This window comes from Rhinatrema bivittatum, chromosome 4 (assembly GCF_901001135.1).
Source record: "Rhinatrema bivittatum chromosome 4, aRhiBiv1.1, whole genome shotgun sequence".
NCBI classification, from domain to species: Eukaryota; Metazoa; Chordata; class Amphibia; order Gymnophiona; family Rhinatrematidae; genus Rhinatrema; species Rhinatrema bivittatum.
In genome coordinates this window covers 161369294-161386893 of record NC_042618.1, presented here as the reverse complement: position 1 = coordinate 161386893, position 17600 = coordinate 161369294, and the positions used below count along the sequence as shown (strand labels likewise).

At 49.4% G+C, this 17600-nt stretch overlaps 1 protein-coding gene across 1 annotated transcript in view; it reads left to right on the top strand.

The window, feature by feature from the left end:
- Window positions 1-17600, top strand: part of LOC115090216 (coiled-coil domain-containing protein 57-like) — a 179176-nt gene that overhangs the window by 37132 nt on the left and 124444 nt on the right. The window contains exon 4 of the mRNA XM_029599028.1: window positions 11923-12024. Coding sequence (XP_029454888.1) covers window positions 11923-12024 — 102 coding nt within the window. The remainder of the gene's footprint in view (window positions 1-11922; window positions 12025-17600) is intronic.

Sequence of the window (17600 nt, the reverse complement as noted above, 5' to 3'; positions counted from 1 at the left end):
CGAGGATTTGATGCTAACATAGATTAAAATTCTTGTTTTACTCGACATAACATCTGCCTTTGACACCATTATTAATTCATATCTAGTATGGTATTAAAATGGTTCACTTCCTGTTTATCAGACCCCTCATTGAAAGTTAAGATAGGTTCATTATATTCTAATCAGTTTCAAATCAACACCGGCATTCCAAAAGGTTCTGCCCTTTCATCCATCTTGTTCAATATATATTCGGCTCTTCTCTGTAAACTTTTCTCCTGTCTAGGTGGCAATTACTATATCTATGCTAATGCCATTTAGTTTTCTATTCATCATATTCATCATATAGCCGTCATATTAGGTGCTACCGGTATTCATTGTCTTCATTGCCTTTTTAATAATCATATGGCATCAAGCAAGCAGTGTCTCAAAGCACAATTTTTAAAATATTTTTTTTGCAAATAAAACTTATTTTAATAGTGTCCTGGCTTTTACTTATACAACTTCAGATGTCACCCTGAAGCATTTTCTGGATCAGGGGGCCACTTAAAGGTGTTTTCCCATTGTGGAAATTGGCACCAATTTAAAATTGTATCTAAGTGTCTATAGACGCCCACACAATAGTGTATCTATTTTACAGACAAAGATAAAGACTAGGTTTCCAGAGAAGTTTTTACTACAATAAACATGGTTAAGATAAGCCACCGGGGTACACTACAAACCTTATTTCTGAAAGAACGCACAATCTGTCTAGATTAAATCACAGATTGCCAGAATGCTTTCTAGCATAAGGGGCAGAACAACAGCTGCTGCCAGTATTGAAAGTTCTCAGGTGTTGTTTGTAGAGGTCTAATGCTATTACATTGCTTGTCAGGCTTTCAGAATCTCCATTAGAGAGTTTGGTAATAGTCTGTTTAGTAACATGAGAAGGTGAAAGAGCCCACAATACCGAAGAAGGAGATGAAGCCAGGATACTAAACTCACCAACCTTGAAATTCAGGAGAGGTCAGTTTTAGTGTCAATTAGGAGCAGTTTTATTGAGAGGATTTGGTTATTAATAAACACTTTGACAAGTGCTAACACCTGTTCCTGCTATGTCTGCTTTCATAATTCTATCTTCTTTATTCTGCATTTCTGTTAGTAAAAGTAAAACCTCAGTAATACAAATGCTATCTGTAGTCATCTTCACCTCTTCCAGTGGTCTCAAATGAATTTGTAAAATTATAATTTTCAATTACAAAATTTTAATATTTTCAAACAGATCTTTTGACTTCAGGGATATTAGCGCTGGGCAGAGAGCAAAAATTACAGGATGTGACAGTCTCTTATTCTTGTAAGAAATAAATAAGTGTTATATTCTAGTGAGTCTTGGTTCAACCCACCCCCCAATAAATTTCTTTTGGAAAGGTGCCAATTTGCCACACTCCTGTATCCTACTGAGTCACTCATCAACTATTGCGTTCAGGGGTTTGCGGGCTACTCCCACAAACCACCGCTCTCGCCTTCATGGCCGGTCCAGCCACTCTGCCTCACAGAATGGCAGGATGATGCTGACTCTTCTTATGGTGGGAGGCCTGCCAGGCGCCATGCGGTAGAATGCCACCAGTCTCAGCTTCCCGCGGGCCATTTAAAGGGACCACAGTGGGAAAGCCCCATGGCCTCTACTGATGACATCACCAGTGCTGCCCCTTATAAGGGCAGCTCCCCTGATGCACTTTGCCTCAATAACAGAACCAGCTATGTTTAGTGTGAGTTGCTACTTGCCTGTGTCTGTCCAGTCTATTCCTGCCTTTGTCTTCCCAGCCTATGCCTGTCCAGTCTGTTCCTGTCTTGCCTGCCTCATCCCTATCCGTCCCTCTTCCTTAGATGGATACCTGGTTCTGACCCTTGCCTGGCCTCTCAATATGCCTGACCACTGCCTGCCATTGACCCTTGCCTGAACTTTCACTACGTTTGATTGCTGCCTGGCCTTGGACCATGTCCCTAGTCTTCAGCCCAGTCCCAAAGGCTCAATCCAAGGGGAATGTGGGCTGGTAAAGGCAAAGCTCCCGACCAGTCTCTGATTCGCCTGGGTCTATCTGCTGGGAGTGAAAACTTGCAGGGCTCCTTCCTGCAGGTAGAGGCAATCACACCCATCCAAGAATCCACAGATAAATCATCAACTTTAGAAAGTTTTGTGCCTCTCCCTAAGGACTTATTGCCACATAGTTTGGTAGAGCTAGGCCCATCTGTTACTAAGTTATAAGAGGGGACACAAACCCAGGACCAACAGAAAGGCAAGTGAGATGGGCGATCAGTTGGGATACCAATGCACTTAGTCAGGGGGCAGGGTGCCATCGCTCCATATAACTGTGATAGTAGCAGGAGCTCTCCTTCCCTGTACGTACCAGGATCAGTCCAGACGGTGGGTTATGTCCCCCGTCCAGCAGATGGAGTCAGAGCAAACTTCGGAGGGTGCTGGCATATAAGCTGGTGCACCCTCCCTAGATCCTCAGTATCTCTCTGACTCCAGCAGATGTGAGGAGGGGAACCCGTTGCTTCCCCTAGCTAGTGGCTTCTGTTCCACATTTTATTCTTCTCACTATTCTTCTTAGGTTGGATCAAGCAAGTCCTGTATAAAAAAAAAAAAAAAAAAAAAAGAAAGTCTTTTGGGGTGTCACTCTGGGTTCTGCCTGGGTCTTGCAGCCCCTATCTTGACTTGCCATCAGGACTGCCCCCCCCTCGCTCAGTCTTTCTTGCTGTCTCTCCTTCTCGGGGGTAAGTTTTCATGTTTCTTTGCTTTGCAGCAGTGGATCTTTGGCATTAGGGGGTGGATGCTGATGGTGCCAGCCTCTCCCCTCCTCTCAGCTGCGGTTACTCCCCTCCCCCCTCGGCCCTGCGACACGCCATTCCCCGGGGCTGAGGTGGCACGGAGGTCCCATTCCCCTGCCCCCCCCCGTGGGGAGGGGTTTCTGAGTAGAGCGAGGGCTAGGCGTGCCCGCTCCTCCCGCGGCGTGACTCCCGGCTTTCCTGACCCCCGCGCCGTTGTTCCAACCCCTGGGCCTGCGCTATGCAGCGCGCTCGTTGCCCTTCCTGCGGCGGCCCGGGGCTGGGCGGATCAAGGGAGGGTCCCTGCGGCAGGTGTCTCCCTGGGGGGGAGACAAGCTCCGCTCCCCCGACAACTTCACCGCCGCGCTTATCGGAGCGCCGCGGGCCTCGGGGAATAGCCCCGCCCCCTCCTTTGGCGGGAGCGGCGGCCATTTTAGAACTGGAGGGCAGCGTGGGCTCCGATGCTGAAGAGACTCAGCAGGATTTCTCGCTGCTGTCACCGCCGATTCGGGATCCGGGTCCTCTCCTAGCCACCCCCCCCCCCCGCTGCCACTAGGTTTTTCGGCAGACTTCGTGGTGCTCATGCACCAGGCATATCTTCAGAGCCTGCAGCCGCCAGGGGGGGGGTCATCTACGGTTCCCCCGCTCGCTAAAGTTCCCTGGATTGCAGGCGCGGCGGGCGCAGTATCGGGGGCCGTGGTGGGGGGCCCCAGGGTGCCCCTGGCCCTGCCTGTGCCCCTGAGCGGGGCGTCTCCATCACCGGACCCAGGGGGTGACCCGGCGTCGACAGCAGATGATGACATGATCCTGGCAGCACACTTAGAATGTGACGACCCGCGAGTACTCCGGATTTTTCGCAAGGAAGAATTGGCGGACCTCATCCCACACGTCCTTCAGGAATTGGACCTCGATCCTCCCGTCGAGCCACCAGGCCCCCCGCTCCCTCCGTAGCCTCCTCTACCAATAAGGGGGACCCAGTTTTGGCGGGCCTGTGTCCCTTGGCACGGACCTTTCCTATCCATGATTCGTTTCTCCAGTTTTTAGTGAGAGAGTGGGACACTCTGGAGGCATCCCTCCGGGTCAGCAGGGCAATGGACAAGCTCTATCCTCTCCCTGGAGACTTCCTGGATCTCCTTAAGGTCCCTAAGGTTGACTTGGCGGTCTCCGCCGTCACGAAGAGGACCACGATTCCGGTAACGGGGGGCACGACCCTCCGGGATCTACAGGACAGGAAGCTGGAGGTCTCCCTCAAGAAGATCTTTGAGGTCTTGGTGCTGGGGGTCCGAGCAGCCATCTGCGACTCCCTTACTCAGAGAGCCGGGCTTCGATGGGTGCAACAGCTCCTCACTTCGCAGCAATTGCCACCGGATGAGGCGGCTCAAGCGGACCGGCTGGAAGCAGTCATCGCTTACGGGGCCGATGCTCTACACGACCTGCTGAGGGTGCTTGTGAGAACTATGGTGTCGGCAGTTTCCGCCAGACGTCTTTTGTGGCTGCGGAACTGGGCGGCGGATGCCTCCTCCAAATCAAGTCTGGGGGCCCTGCCCTTCAAGGGCAGGTTTCTATTTGGCGAAGACCTCGACTAGATCATCAAGTCTCTAGGGGAAAATTCGGTCCACAGGTTGCCCGAGGACCGTCAGCGATCCTATCGTCCGTCTTCTTCGGCTCCCAGGAACCGTTCCCACGCCCAGCGGCGATATAGGGGTGCCAGGCAACAAGGCCCTAGGGCGCCCTCAGCCAGGTCACAGTCGTGGCCCCGGCCCTTTCGGGGTCGCAGATCGCCCAGGGACTCCTCGGCGCAGGGAGCCTCTGGCAAGCCACCTCAATGATGCCAGACCAGTCCACTCCTCGCTACCCCGGATTGGAGGTCGCATCGCGCTGTTCTACGAGGAGTGGACAAACATCACCACGGACCAGTGGGTCCTGGACATACTAAGACACAGCTACGCGTTGGAGTATGTACGGCTTCCCAGAGACAGGTTCATCTTCTCCCCCTGTGGGTTAAGTCCCAAGCGCCTGGGGGTACGGCACACGCTAGACAGGCTTCTGGACCTCGGAGCCATCTCGCCCGTCCCCTCCGGAGAGGTGGGCTCGGGGCATTATTCAATTTACTTCGTGGTTCCCAAAAAGGACAGCTCCTTTTGTCCCATTCTGGACCTCAAGGAAGTCAACAAGGTGCTCCGGATATCCCGGTTCCGCATGGAAACTCTTCGCTCAGTCATTGCGGCGGTGCATCAGGGGGAGTTCCTAGCCTCCCTCGATCTGACAGAGGCCTATCTGCACATTCTGATTCTACCGGCCCATCGGAGGTTCCTTCGCTTCAAGATCTTGAGTCAACATTTTCAGTTCCAGGCTCTACCCTTCGGGCTGGCGACCGCGCCCAGAACCTTCACCAAGGTCATGGTAGTAGTGGCAGCCGCACTACGTCGAGAGGGGATCCTGGTTCATCCTTACCTGGACGATTGGCTCATTCGTGCAAAGACTCTTTCGCAGGGGCTGGCGGCGGTCGACAGAGTAGTAGCCTTCCTCCAGGCCCTTGGCTGGGTGGTGAACTTCAGCAAGAGCAGTCTTCTGCCTTCCCAGCAACTGGACTTCCTGGGGGCGCGCTTCGACACAGCCCAGGGCAAGGTCTTCCTTTGTCCAGACAATGCCCAATCTCTGCGAGATCAAATCATTCAGTTTGCTTCTCTTCCGGTACACACGGCGTGGGATTACCTCCAAATTCTAGGAACGATGGCATTCGCGATAGACCTAGTACCTTGGGCCTTCGCACACCTGAGACCCTTGCAAATGGCACTGTTCTCGCGGTGGAAGCCAGTCTCCCGGGATTACCAGGCGATACTCCCTCTTACTCCGACCGCCAGGAACAGCTTGAGGTGGTGGCTGGACCCAAGGACTTTGGCTCAAGGTTGCCCTCTGGAGGCACCGGATTGGGTAGTGGTCACTACCGATGCCAGCCTGACTGGTTGGGGGGCAGTTTGCCTCAGGAGCTCGGCTCAGGGTCAGTGGACAAAGGAACAGGCGTCCTGGCCGATCAATCGTCTGGAGACCAGAACGGTGCGCCTGGCGCTCATACATTTTCTGCCCCTGCTCAGAGGTCGGGCGGTTCGAGTCCTCTCGGACAATGCGACCACGGTGGCTTACATCAACCGGCAAGGAGGCACCAGAAGCCGTCAGGTGGCTCTCGAAGCTGCCCGCCTGATGGCCTGGGCGGAACGTTTTCTCGACCGCCTGGCGGCCTCGCACATTGCCGGGGTAGACAACATTCAAGCGGACTGCGTGAGACCCCGGAGAATGGACCCTCTCCGACGAGGCGATGGCTCTCATCACCCGGCGCTGGGGGACGCCCTCAATGGATTTCATGGCAACCTCCTCCAACGCAAAAGCTCCCCGGTTCTTCAGTCGCAGAAGGGAGCACGGCGCAGAAGGGGTGGACGCCCTAGTTCTCCCCTGGCCGCCCCAGCTCCTACTCTGTCTTCCCCCCGTGGCCCCTGGTGGGCAAGGTGCTAAGGAGGATAGAGTATCACCACGGAACAGTAATCCTAGTGGCTCCGGAGTGGCCGCGTCGGCCATGGTTCGCAGACCTGCTCAACATTGTGGTGGACGGTCCCCTTCGGCTCTCGCACCTGCTGCGACTGCTCCGCCAGGGTCCGGTATTTTCGGACCAGGCGGAACACTTCTGTCTTGCGGCCTGGCTTTTGAGAGGAGGAGTCTTCTGCGCAAGGGCTACTCAGTCTCCGTTGTAGACACCCTCCTCAAAGCGCGTAAGACTTCGACATCGGTCGCTTACGTGCGGGTGTGGAAGGTGTTTGAAGTATGGTGTTCCAGACAAGGTGCCCACGCAACCTCTGCCTCGTTACAGCAGATCCTGGCGTTCCTCCAGGAGGGCCTGGAGAAAGGCCTCTCCTACAATTCTCTGCGAGTACAAGTCTCTGCACTGGCTTCCCTAGCTCGCTCCTCGGGAAGACCAGATCCGTCGTCCCATCCGGACATTTCACGGTTTCTCAGGGGGGTCAAGCATCTGCGGCCGCCGGTGCGTCGCCCTTACCCTTCCTGGAATCTCAATCTGGTTCTGCAGGTCCTCGCGGGGCCTCCCTTCGAACCTCTGCATCAGTCCTCTCTCAAGGATATCACTCTGAAAGCGATTTTCCTGGTGGCCATAGCCCTGGCGCGGCGCATTTCTGAGCTTCAGGCTCTCTCTTGCAGGGAACCCTTCCTTCGGTTCACGGACTCGGGTGTCTCCATACGAACAGTTCCTTCGTTCCTGCCCAAGGTGGTCTCGTCGTTCCACTTGAACCAGACGGTGGAACTGCCGTCCTTCCCGGCGGATGCCCCTAAATCACTCAGGCGCCTGGACGTAAAGCGCATCCTCCTACATTACCTAGAAGTGACTAATGAATTTCGGGTCTCCGTTCATCTCTTCGTACTGTGGTCCAGGAATAGAAAGGGCCACCAAGCGTCGAAGACTACAATTGCGCAATGGCTCAAGGAAGCGGTGACATCGGCACCGATAGGGATCTCCCGGCAGGGATCAAGGCTCACTCCTTACGCGCCCAGGCCACCTCCTGTGCGGAGGCCCAGTACGTCTCCGTTCAGGAAATCTGTCGGGTAACAACTTGGAAGTCCCTGCACACGTTATCCAGACATTACCGGCTCCACTTGCCGGCAGCTGACTCAGGCTCCTTTGGGGACAGGGTAATTTGAGCAGGGTTCTCAGGGACCCACCCAGTTTAGGGAAGCTTTGGTACATCCCACCGTCTGGACTGATCCTGGTACGTACAGGGAAAAGAAAATGTATTCCTTACCTGCTAATTTTCGTTCCTGTAGTACTAAGGATCAGTACAGATGCCCGCCCTGGTCTCGTTCGGATCTAGGGATAAACCTGCTCGTATATTCTCTCTCCTGTCCTACTGTTTAGCCTTCTATCTTTCTGTTTTGTTGTCGGTGTGTTCATACCGGTTCGACAGTTCTCTTTGCAATTTGCATTGTTTTTCAAATTTTACAGTTTCAATTGCGAATATGCTTGATCCATCCTTCTCGGTCTGTCCAGTGCTCTGGTTTGGCTTTGATATTCTCGATACTGAGGATGTAGGGAGGGTGCACCAGTTTATATGCCAGCACCCTCCGAAGTTTGCTCTGACTCCATTTGCTGGACGGGGGACATAACCCACCGTCTGGACTGATCCTTAGTACTACAGGAACGAAAATTAGCAGGTAAGGAATAATTTTCTTTTAGCTCTTTCGTGACTGCTAGGTTGTGATTGCCTCACTGGAAGGGTACCCCAGCAGGCCGGTTGAGTCACTGGAGAAGATTCACCCCACCTCATTACTGTCCTGCACCCTAATCTGCCTGGGGCACCCGTTGGCTTGGTAGAGGTCCTACAAAACCACGCGCATTTCTTATTATTATTATTATTTTTTTTTTTAACATTTATTGAATTATATTCTTCATACAAGCAATTTTGACAGAACTATTCTACAAAGAAAACCAATGTTTCATCCCAAACAGCTCACAGCAGTCCAAATCAAAAGCTGCAGTGACATTTCACCAGGAAGGCCACCTATTTTACCATAAAAATGAAGTATTATTTGGGTATAGAAGCACAATCATCTACCTTGTCACTGGGTGAGTAGTGTCTTAGGCAGGTTTAGATAGGCTGGGAGGCAGCAGAGTGAATGGCTGGAAGTGGAAAGAGGCATAAGGAAGAAAGCCTGGCTAAGAACCAGGAATGCTACCCAGAAAACATGACTGGAACTCACCCAGAAGAGTAGGGAAAAACTGTAGATTAAAGTAAGTCAGTAATGAATTTGTTTCATTCCTTAAAACCTTTAGAGTACATATTCAAATCCATTTAGATGGATAACGGGAAAGTTATCTGTCTAAATGGCTTAGCCACATTTTAAAAATGCTTACCCGGCTAAGAATTTAGCATGGTAAGTTGGGGGCATTCCTGGGGGCGAGAGGTAGGCGTACCGGGGAGAAAGCTGAGTTAGCCGGTTAAGTTAACCGATTAAGTTCTCTCTGCTAACTCTAGACGTGCCGTAAGGAAAGTCTAAAGTTAGCTGGATACCACCACTTATCTGGGTATATTCAGTGACAAAAATCATGGCTGGGATCTGGATGCAGATAAGGCTGGGGCTAGAACTAGGAACAGAATGGAGCTGGGACTAGGTACAGTCTGGGCTGGAGTAGAGGGCAAGGTCTGGGAAAGAATACAAGGGACTAGGCTGAGCAGGGCAAGACAAGGACAGGACTAGACAAGGATTGGACAAGACTATATAAGGACCGGACAAGGATAGGACTAGACAGGCAACAAGAAAGCCCAAACAGGGTACACGGTTGGCTAGGTTGCAGCTAGGGGACCCGAAGGCTGCAGAGTAGAGCTGAAAAGTCTAAGAGGGCACCCAGTATGGTAAGTAGGCCTGAAAGGCTGCAGAGCAATGCCAGAAGGCCTGGAAGGGCCCAGATCAAGGCGAGGAGGCTCAGGATGTCAGAAGACAAGATAGAAGGCCCAGGCAGACTGCAAGGCAAGGCAGAAGGCCCGGATAGGCTGCAAGGCTAGGCAGAAGGCCTGGGTAGGCTGCAAGCCTAGGCAAAAGCCCCAGGTAGGCTGCAAGGCAAGGTAGAATAACAAGACGAGGATGACCAGGTCAGTGAGCCAAAGTGCTTCAATTAAGAGGCACTGAGGGACTGGATAGACAGGGTTAAGTAGGGCTGGGACTGACGCATCGGATGATCAGCGAGGAGGTAACTTGCATAGCTGGGAGCAGGGCTCGCTAAAGACCCCTGGTATAGGGGAGGCTGCATAGCAGGTGGAACCGTAACAGTACACCCCCCTTTAAGAACCCCCTCCTCCTGGGTTCCATTTGTCATGGGGGCTGTGGCCAGTAGATTGTTTATTCAAGACAGAGACAGAAGCTTTAAATGTCTGAGGTACTGAGCCAGAGTCTCTCTGGTGCTGGGAGGCTAGAGCAGCATCTTTCTGGTGCTGGGTGGCTAGAATGGCCGGCCAGGATCCTCCTGGAGTGGATCAGGTAGCGCATGTTCCTTCCAGAGTGGAGTGGATGGACCAGGCTCCTTCTGGTGCAGATCAGGTGGCCCATGCTCCTCCCGGAGCAGATCAAGTGAACCAAACTGTTCCTGGAGCAGAGCAGATGGACTGGACTCCTTCCAGAGCGGAGCAAGAGGAGTGAACTCCTGGAGCTGAGACAGGAAGAATTTGTAATGGGGCAAGTGTGGAAGGCTGAGGGAGAGTTAGCGCTACCTGCAGGGAGGAGCCCTGCAGATTCTTCCCGTTCAACACAGTCTGATCCCTAGTGTCCAAAGTTACCACTGAAAGTGTTTGGATAGATTTCTCTATCGCTTTTAAGGCTTGACTAATTCCTTCCAATTTTGCATTCCCTCTGTAATGAAAAAAGTTTACCAAAGGACAACAGAGACAACTTTTTTCATTACACCTTGCTCGGAGGTTTCAGAACCAGCTAGCAAGGCTCTTGGGTGGCTTTCACCCGCCTCAACTTTGTTACTCCCTTCACCTGCCATACCTTTGAGGTTTTGCTGTTAAAAGTCCAAGTACAAGTTGTTCTTGAGCGATTTCCAAAGTTGATGGTGCCTCCTTAGTTCTCCCGGGGACCAAACTCCTTTCTTCCTCCAACTTTCTGGTCGCTCCTGAGCTTGCCTCCTGGACAAAGATTAGACCTCTGTTTCGGTCATCGGAGTCTTCCCTTGTTCCATGACTCTCAAGGCTGCGTTGCTGTTTTCCGGGGGAGCCGGCCTCCTTGGCTCACTGGGGCTAAGCGTAGTGTCAAGGGTCAGGGAGGAGAGCGTTGCTCTCGCGTTACTCCTCCAGTGACTAAGCTCACCGGAGACGACGCCGTCGCACCCATGAAGAAGTCTTCAATTTGGGGCTGGGAAGAGTTCGGCAGGGGCGATTCCATCGTCCCTCTTAGTCTCCCCTTTCTCTTTGTGTGTGGCATAGGCAAAACCGAAGAGAAACAAAGGTATGCTCCCTTCTTGATCGGCGTCTTATACGGACTACTCGCTGGTGGCCATCTTGGTCCCTCACTCATTTTCTTTGTAAACTGCCAGGATGTGTGCAGGTTAGGGCCACAGTGTCAGAATAAGTAAATACTATCCTTTGTGCCTTGTATAGGATCCTTCTTTGAAAGCTAAATAGATCTGGCTTGCTGAGGTCTCTAGGGGAAAGAGTAACTGATATATTCCTATGATAATATTAGTTTTTTTGGCTAGTAGTATTATAGAGAGTAAACTAATTACTCCAATAAACAGAAGAACAAAAACATAACATTTTATTATTTGCAGATGACATAATTTTATATTTGAGGGAACAACAGTCAGTCATTTTAATTGGTGAAACAGACAGTATTAAAACATGTCAGACTATAAAATAAATATAGAAGAAACTGAGACATAAAATTTGGGATTTGACCAAGCAATTTGGATAATACCTATTATTAAGCTTATCTTGCATGATCTAAAATATTAGTACATATGAAGAACTATTTTTACATGTTTAATGAGATAAAATACTTTATTATCCATTCCAAAAACATTTAATTATTTGACAAGGGGCACTCCTAAATGGGATTGAAGTTCCTGGGTTGTAGCTAACTTTCAGGAAATAATGCAGGCTGTGTTATTTTATTTGCATTAAATTAGTCCTGGATGAGCTTCTGTGCACATATTTGCAAATTTTATACATGCAAAGCAGCTCATTTCAATACAGAGTGTTTCTTGGGTAAAATATTGCATGATATTGCCACAATAAACATATATCACGCAATAAACTGTTTCATGTGATAAATGCTATTTTTCACATGTTAAAATACTCACCACAGCTTAGTAAATATACCCCTATATGTGTTATGTTCCATTAAAATACCTGCAGAAAAAGCAAGTGCAAATGTCTGTGAGTACTTTGTACTTGCAGCAAGTTTCAAAGCAAAAGGATGTGTGCACTTTCATTTTGAAACTTGAGGCAAAGTCTGCAGGGAAAAAGTGCCCACAGACTTTATCCCAAAATATACTGTTTGAAAATTTATCTTTTTAATCCCAGGATCCATAAGTGTGTGGAGATGAGATGTTTTCCTTCTTGTAAATCTTGTATATCACTTTAGGAGCTGCTTCTGGAATTTGATGCTGAAATGAAAAAACAGGAACATGAGTTTTGCGTGAAGATGGATGAAATGAATACAGTGGTATTATCTCACGAGCTAAAGGTACATTCTGCCTAATGATACTGTAATATATCTAGAAAATCTTGTGATCTAAACCTAATTTGTATAACGTAGTTGCATTCTGCACCTTGCACAAAAATGATGAAAAGAACCAGTCTCGGGACTGATCCCTGAGGCACACTACTAATAACGACCCTCTCCTCGTGGTAAACTCCATTTACCACTTCCTTTTGTTGCCTCCCACTAAGCTAGTTTCTAATCCAGTCATATACTCTAGGTTCCATACCAAGGGTGCTCAGTTTATTTATAGGTCTCCTGTGGGGAACCATGTAAAAAGCCTTACTGAAATCCAAGCTCACTATGTTTAGTGTTCTTCCTTGATTTAACTCTCTGGTCACCCAATCAAAGACATTGATCAGATTTGTTTGACAAGATTTATCTCTAGTAAAACCATGCTGCCTTGGATTATGCAGTTCATTGGATTCCAGAAACTGCACTATCCTCTGTTTTAGCAGTGATTCCATTAATTTGCTCTCCACAGAGGTCAGACTAACTGGCCTGTAGCTCCCAGCCTTCTCCTTACTTACGCTTTTATGAATAGGAATTATATCTGCCCCTTTCCAGTCCTCTAGAACTACTCCTAACTTTAAAGAAGCATTGAAAAAATGGGCCTGCAGAGCTGCCAGGATTTCAAATTTGTATAGCTTTGTCGCAAAGCTGGTATGAGCCTGTGCCTCATTTATTGAAGTAGAACATAACAACTTGGTTGTCTGCGCAGATTTGGACCTTTTTGTTTTTCAGAGGTTTTTGGAAGATTTGAAGGCCATTGTAAATGGCTCTCATCTCCAAAATGTTGATATGCAAAGATGATCCTTGCACAGAGACCCTAAGTGCATAGTGAACCAATATGTGTGCCCCATCTGTGATGGGGAGTATCTTTTGTTATGATTGTCTGTATTAGGGTGGGTGTATAGGTGTTCCCTTTGTAGGATTGTCAGGAAAAATTTGTCTTTTTGCCAATGATACCAAAATCTGCAACAGGGTAGACAGCCAGGAAGATGTAGAAAACAGGAGGGATCTAGCGAAGGTAGAGGAATGGTCTAGAGACTGCAGATAAGATTTCATGCTAAAAAATTCAGAATAATTCATTTAGGATGCAAAATCCAAAGGGAGAGGTACAGTATTAGAGGTGAAATTCTTCTACACACAAAAGAAGAGCAGCATCTGAGGGTGATTATATCTGATGATCTTAAGGTGGCCAAAGAGGTGAATAAAGCAAAAGCCAAAAAGATGCTTGGCTGCATAGGGAGAGGAATGGTCAGTAGAAAAAGGGAGGTGATTCTGCCCTGTATAGATCCCAGGTGAGATCTCATTTGAAACATTATAATTCTGGAGTCCGCACCTTCAAAAGGATATAAATCAGTTGAAGTGAGTCCAGAGGGTGTTTACTAAAATGATCAGTGGTTTTTGTTCTAAAAATATGGGGATAGACTTAAAGATCTAAACAAATATATCCTAGAGGAAAGGTAAGATAGAGGCGATATGATACAGACATTTAAATATCTTAAAGATTTCCATGCCCAAGAGACTAGATTCTTTCAGTGGAAAGGAGGCTCTAGAAGAAAGTATAATGGGTTGAAGGTGAAAGGGATGCATGGAACGGCCTCCCAGTGGAAGTGGTCGAGAAGAAAACAGTATCTCAAATCAAGAAAGCATGGGATAAATTACAAGGTATCTGTGAGGGAGTAATGGGAGTTTCCTATTGTGTAGACAGGTGGACTCAGGATCAGTGGGTTTATGCTCCCCTGCCAGCAGAAGGGAGATGGAGCAAGCTGACATCACAGTATACATAACCTTGCAGTGACCCCAGCCTGCCAGTATTCTCCATTTCTAGTAGATGGTGGACTTGCATCTCCCTATGGGGATTGCTTTGAGCTTTTTGAAAGGAGAAATTTGAAATTCTAAATTCAGGAAAAGAAAGCCCTGCTCTCCTGCGGTGATACCTAAAGGTCCCTTCCCCAGTTGAGAATTCCTGAGGCGATTTCTGTGGTCTCTCAGAGGGGTGCTTTGGTTCGGTAGCTGGGTTTCCTGGTATGGACTTAGCTGCTAGTTCAGCTGAAAGGCAGCAGGTGCAGGAGGCAGAGTGTGGCGGTGACAGCAGATGACCTCTCCCCTCTCAGCTGGAGACTGTCTCTGTACTCAGCTGGTAAGTGCTGAGCTCAAGTAAGGTTTAAAAAATGTTTTCCTGAATAAGACACAATTAGAGGGGTTTCAGGACTTCCTCCGGTCTCCATTCTCAGTGCAACGTGCTGATGTTCAATCCCGCTCTCGTTGGGGTTGGCGAACTGGGCAGCCTGGCAGGTTGAGCAGCCTCCGGTGGGCTAGGCCCCGCACATAGGCTTTTTTCTTGCATGCTGCATGGTAGGCCTCAGCAGCTATTTTCACGCACTCTTCTGCATGTTCTGCTGCCCTCTATATGCTGTGTGCGCACTGTGTTGGCTCTGCTCATGCGTTGTGCCCTCGGTTTTTGGGCACGCTTTTTATGTGCACAAACTTTTATATGCGCTTAACTTGGCACACAGGTTGTGCGTGCGCCTTGCCATGCTTTCTTCTAGGTGCTTAACTTTTGGGGCGTATTTCATTTTTGAACTTGAGCCGTTTCGACGCACGTTTACCGCAGTGATGGGCACCGGTAAGCAAGAAGCCTAAGCGTCTTCCTATTTGTGTTGCCTGTCATATTAGGGCTTCTCAGCCTGATCTGGCTTCTAACCTGTGTCAGCACTGCTCAAGCTAAGCCTGGATCTTCCCATTCTGATGATGGGTTAGTCAGGGCCTTGACTGGGGGACGCCAAATCTTGGTTCTCCCTTGACTGGCCCCTCTGCTGGCAAGGGCAGTTCTGTGGGACCAGCTCCAGTTCCTTCTGAGCTTGGTCTGGACCTGGCTGCTTTTTCTTGGGTGGAATTCTTTCAAGGCTTACAAGCCTTTCTTCAAGCACAGTCCTCCACTTCCTCCATTTCTGCCCAATTCGACCCTCAGCTGGTGGCTCCTCCCTCTTTCAGTCCTATGCTTAAGCGCCGGAACTCACCTCTGCTCTCTGCAGGTGTTCCCGACAGGAATCCGGATGGCATTGATGATGAGGTTGATCCTGATTTCCTGAAAGATGGGGAAATTCCTCCAGGGCTGGAATTGTATCGAACCATGTTGCAGTTCTTCCACAGAGATGAACTGCTGGCCCTGATTTCCCAGATCTTGAAACACCTGGATGTTCCTTGTTTGGATGCTGTTTCAGAGCCGAGGAAGAATCCCAGTTTGGTTTCCTTACATAAAGCCTCTTGTTTTTTCCTGGTGATGGATGCCAACCAGGAATTGATTGATCTGGAATGGGATGCCCCAGAGGCAAATTTTAAAGGGGTCAGACATTGGAAGCCTGTACCCTCTGGATCCGGCTGTGAGAGAGTGTTTGCATTTACCCGAAGTGGATGCTCTGGTATGTGCTGTGTCTAAGCATACAGCTATCCCAGTAGAGGGAAGAACAGCCTTGAAGGATGTACATGATAGAAGAATTGAGGCTATTCTTAAGCAAGCCTTTGTGGCAGTGGCAATGAATTTACAGATTGCCTCCTGTTGCTCTCTAGTGGCGAGATTTTGTCTTCTTCTCTCTCAGGAGGTTGATGAGTCTGGAGGGATTTCCAGAGGGTTATGGAGCCTGCTGCCACCTTTTTAGCAGACGCAGGCTGTGATTTGGTCTGGATCTCGGCCAGAGGAGTGGCTTCGGTGATAGTGGCCAGTCGTTAACTCTGGTTGCGAAATTCATCAGCTGACACAGCTTCCAAGGCCAATCTTACCAAGATGCATTTTAAAGGCTCACTCTTGTTTGAGAGCAAGTTGGAGAAACTGGCCAGTAAGTGGGATGAGTCTCCGGTGCCTTGGTTTCCAGAGGATAAGAAACAGTTACAGCGCCTCTTTGGTATGAGGAGTCATTTCTGGGGTTCCAGGTGTTTTCGTCCCTACAGAGAGATGAACTTTCAGCAGACTCGGCCTTTCGGTAGGTCTCAGTCCTTTTGTCCCCAGCAGCCCAAGAAAGGAGCATGCTCGCATGGTGGACCTTCCCGAGCTTCCCAATGAAGGTTTGCCGACCCACCTTCCAGAACAGGAAATAGGGGGATGTCTCTCTCTCTTTTATTGGAGGTAGGTTGAGATCACGTCAGTCCAGTGTAACCTGGAGGTGATACGCGAAGGGTATACTAGAATTTCGCAGTATTCCTTGGGACGTGTTCATGGTATCCCCTTGCCTCTCCCCGCAGAAGAAGCAGGCAGTGGAGTTTACACTTCAGAGGCTCCTCAGACTGAGGGCTGTGGTTCTAGTGCCCATGTCTCAAGAAAGTATAGGGCGATATTCCATTTATTTTATTGTGCCCAAGAAGGAGGGCTCTTTTCGTCCCATCTTGGATCTCAAGAGGGTCAACGTCACTTGAAGGTGACTCATCTTCGAATGGAAACCTTACACTCTGTAATAATGGAGTTGCAGTCGGGAGAAATGTCTGACCTTCTTGGATCTGTCAGAGGATTACTTTTATATTCCCATCCTATTGGAACACCAACGCTAACTACGCTTTGCGATGTTGGGGCGTCATTATCAGTTTCAGGTGCTGCCTTTTGGTCTCGTCACTGCTTCCAGAACATTTTCCAAGATTATGGTGGTGGTAGCGGCAGCCTTGCGAAAAGAAGGAATCCTGGTGCACCTGTATTTGGATGACTAGCTGATTTGAGCCATGTCTTAGGAAGAGAGCCGCCTGGTGACACACAAGGTGATCTTCTTATTGCAGGAGTTCGGTTGGGTGGTGAACCTGACCAAAAGCAATCTTCAACCATCCCAGTCATTTGAGTATTTGGGGCTCTGGTTTGACATGGGACAGACAGAGTTTTCCTACCGGAAGTTCGGATCCAGAGATTGATGTCTCAAACGTCAGTTGATGAACATGTTACGCCCGATGATATGGTTCTACCTACAGGTTCTCTGTTTCATGGCAGCTATTCTGGAAGTGGTGCCGTGAGAAAGGGTACATATGCATCCTTTTCAGCACTCTCTGCTTTCTCGTTGGAATCCGCAGTGTCAGGATTATGCGGTTCGGCTGCACTTGCCAATGGAAATCTGCTCCCACCTCCAGTGGTGGTTGCAGGAGGATCATCTGAGAAAGGGAGTTCCCTTGTTCTCTTGGGCCTAGTTAGTACTCACGACAGATGCAAGTCTCCACTGTTGGGGGCTCACTTTCTGGAGTTAACGACCCAGGGGCGCTGGAATGCCGAAGACTGTCACTGGAACATCAGTTGCCTGGAGGCCTGGGTGGTACAGCTGGTGTTCTTGCAGTTCAGCCACAGACTGCGGAATCATGCGGTTCACATGATGTTGGACAACGCAACAATGGTGGCCTATATCAGTCGGCAACGAAGAACCAAGAGCCAGCAAGTGTTGCAGGAAATAGACCAGCTGATGGAATGGTGGAAGGTCATTTACAGATGATCTCTGTCTCTCACATTGCAGGAAAAGACAATATAAGAGCAGATTTTCCTCAGCAGGGAGAGTCTGGACCCAGGAGAGTGGCACCTTCCATTCCTA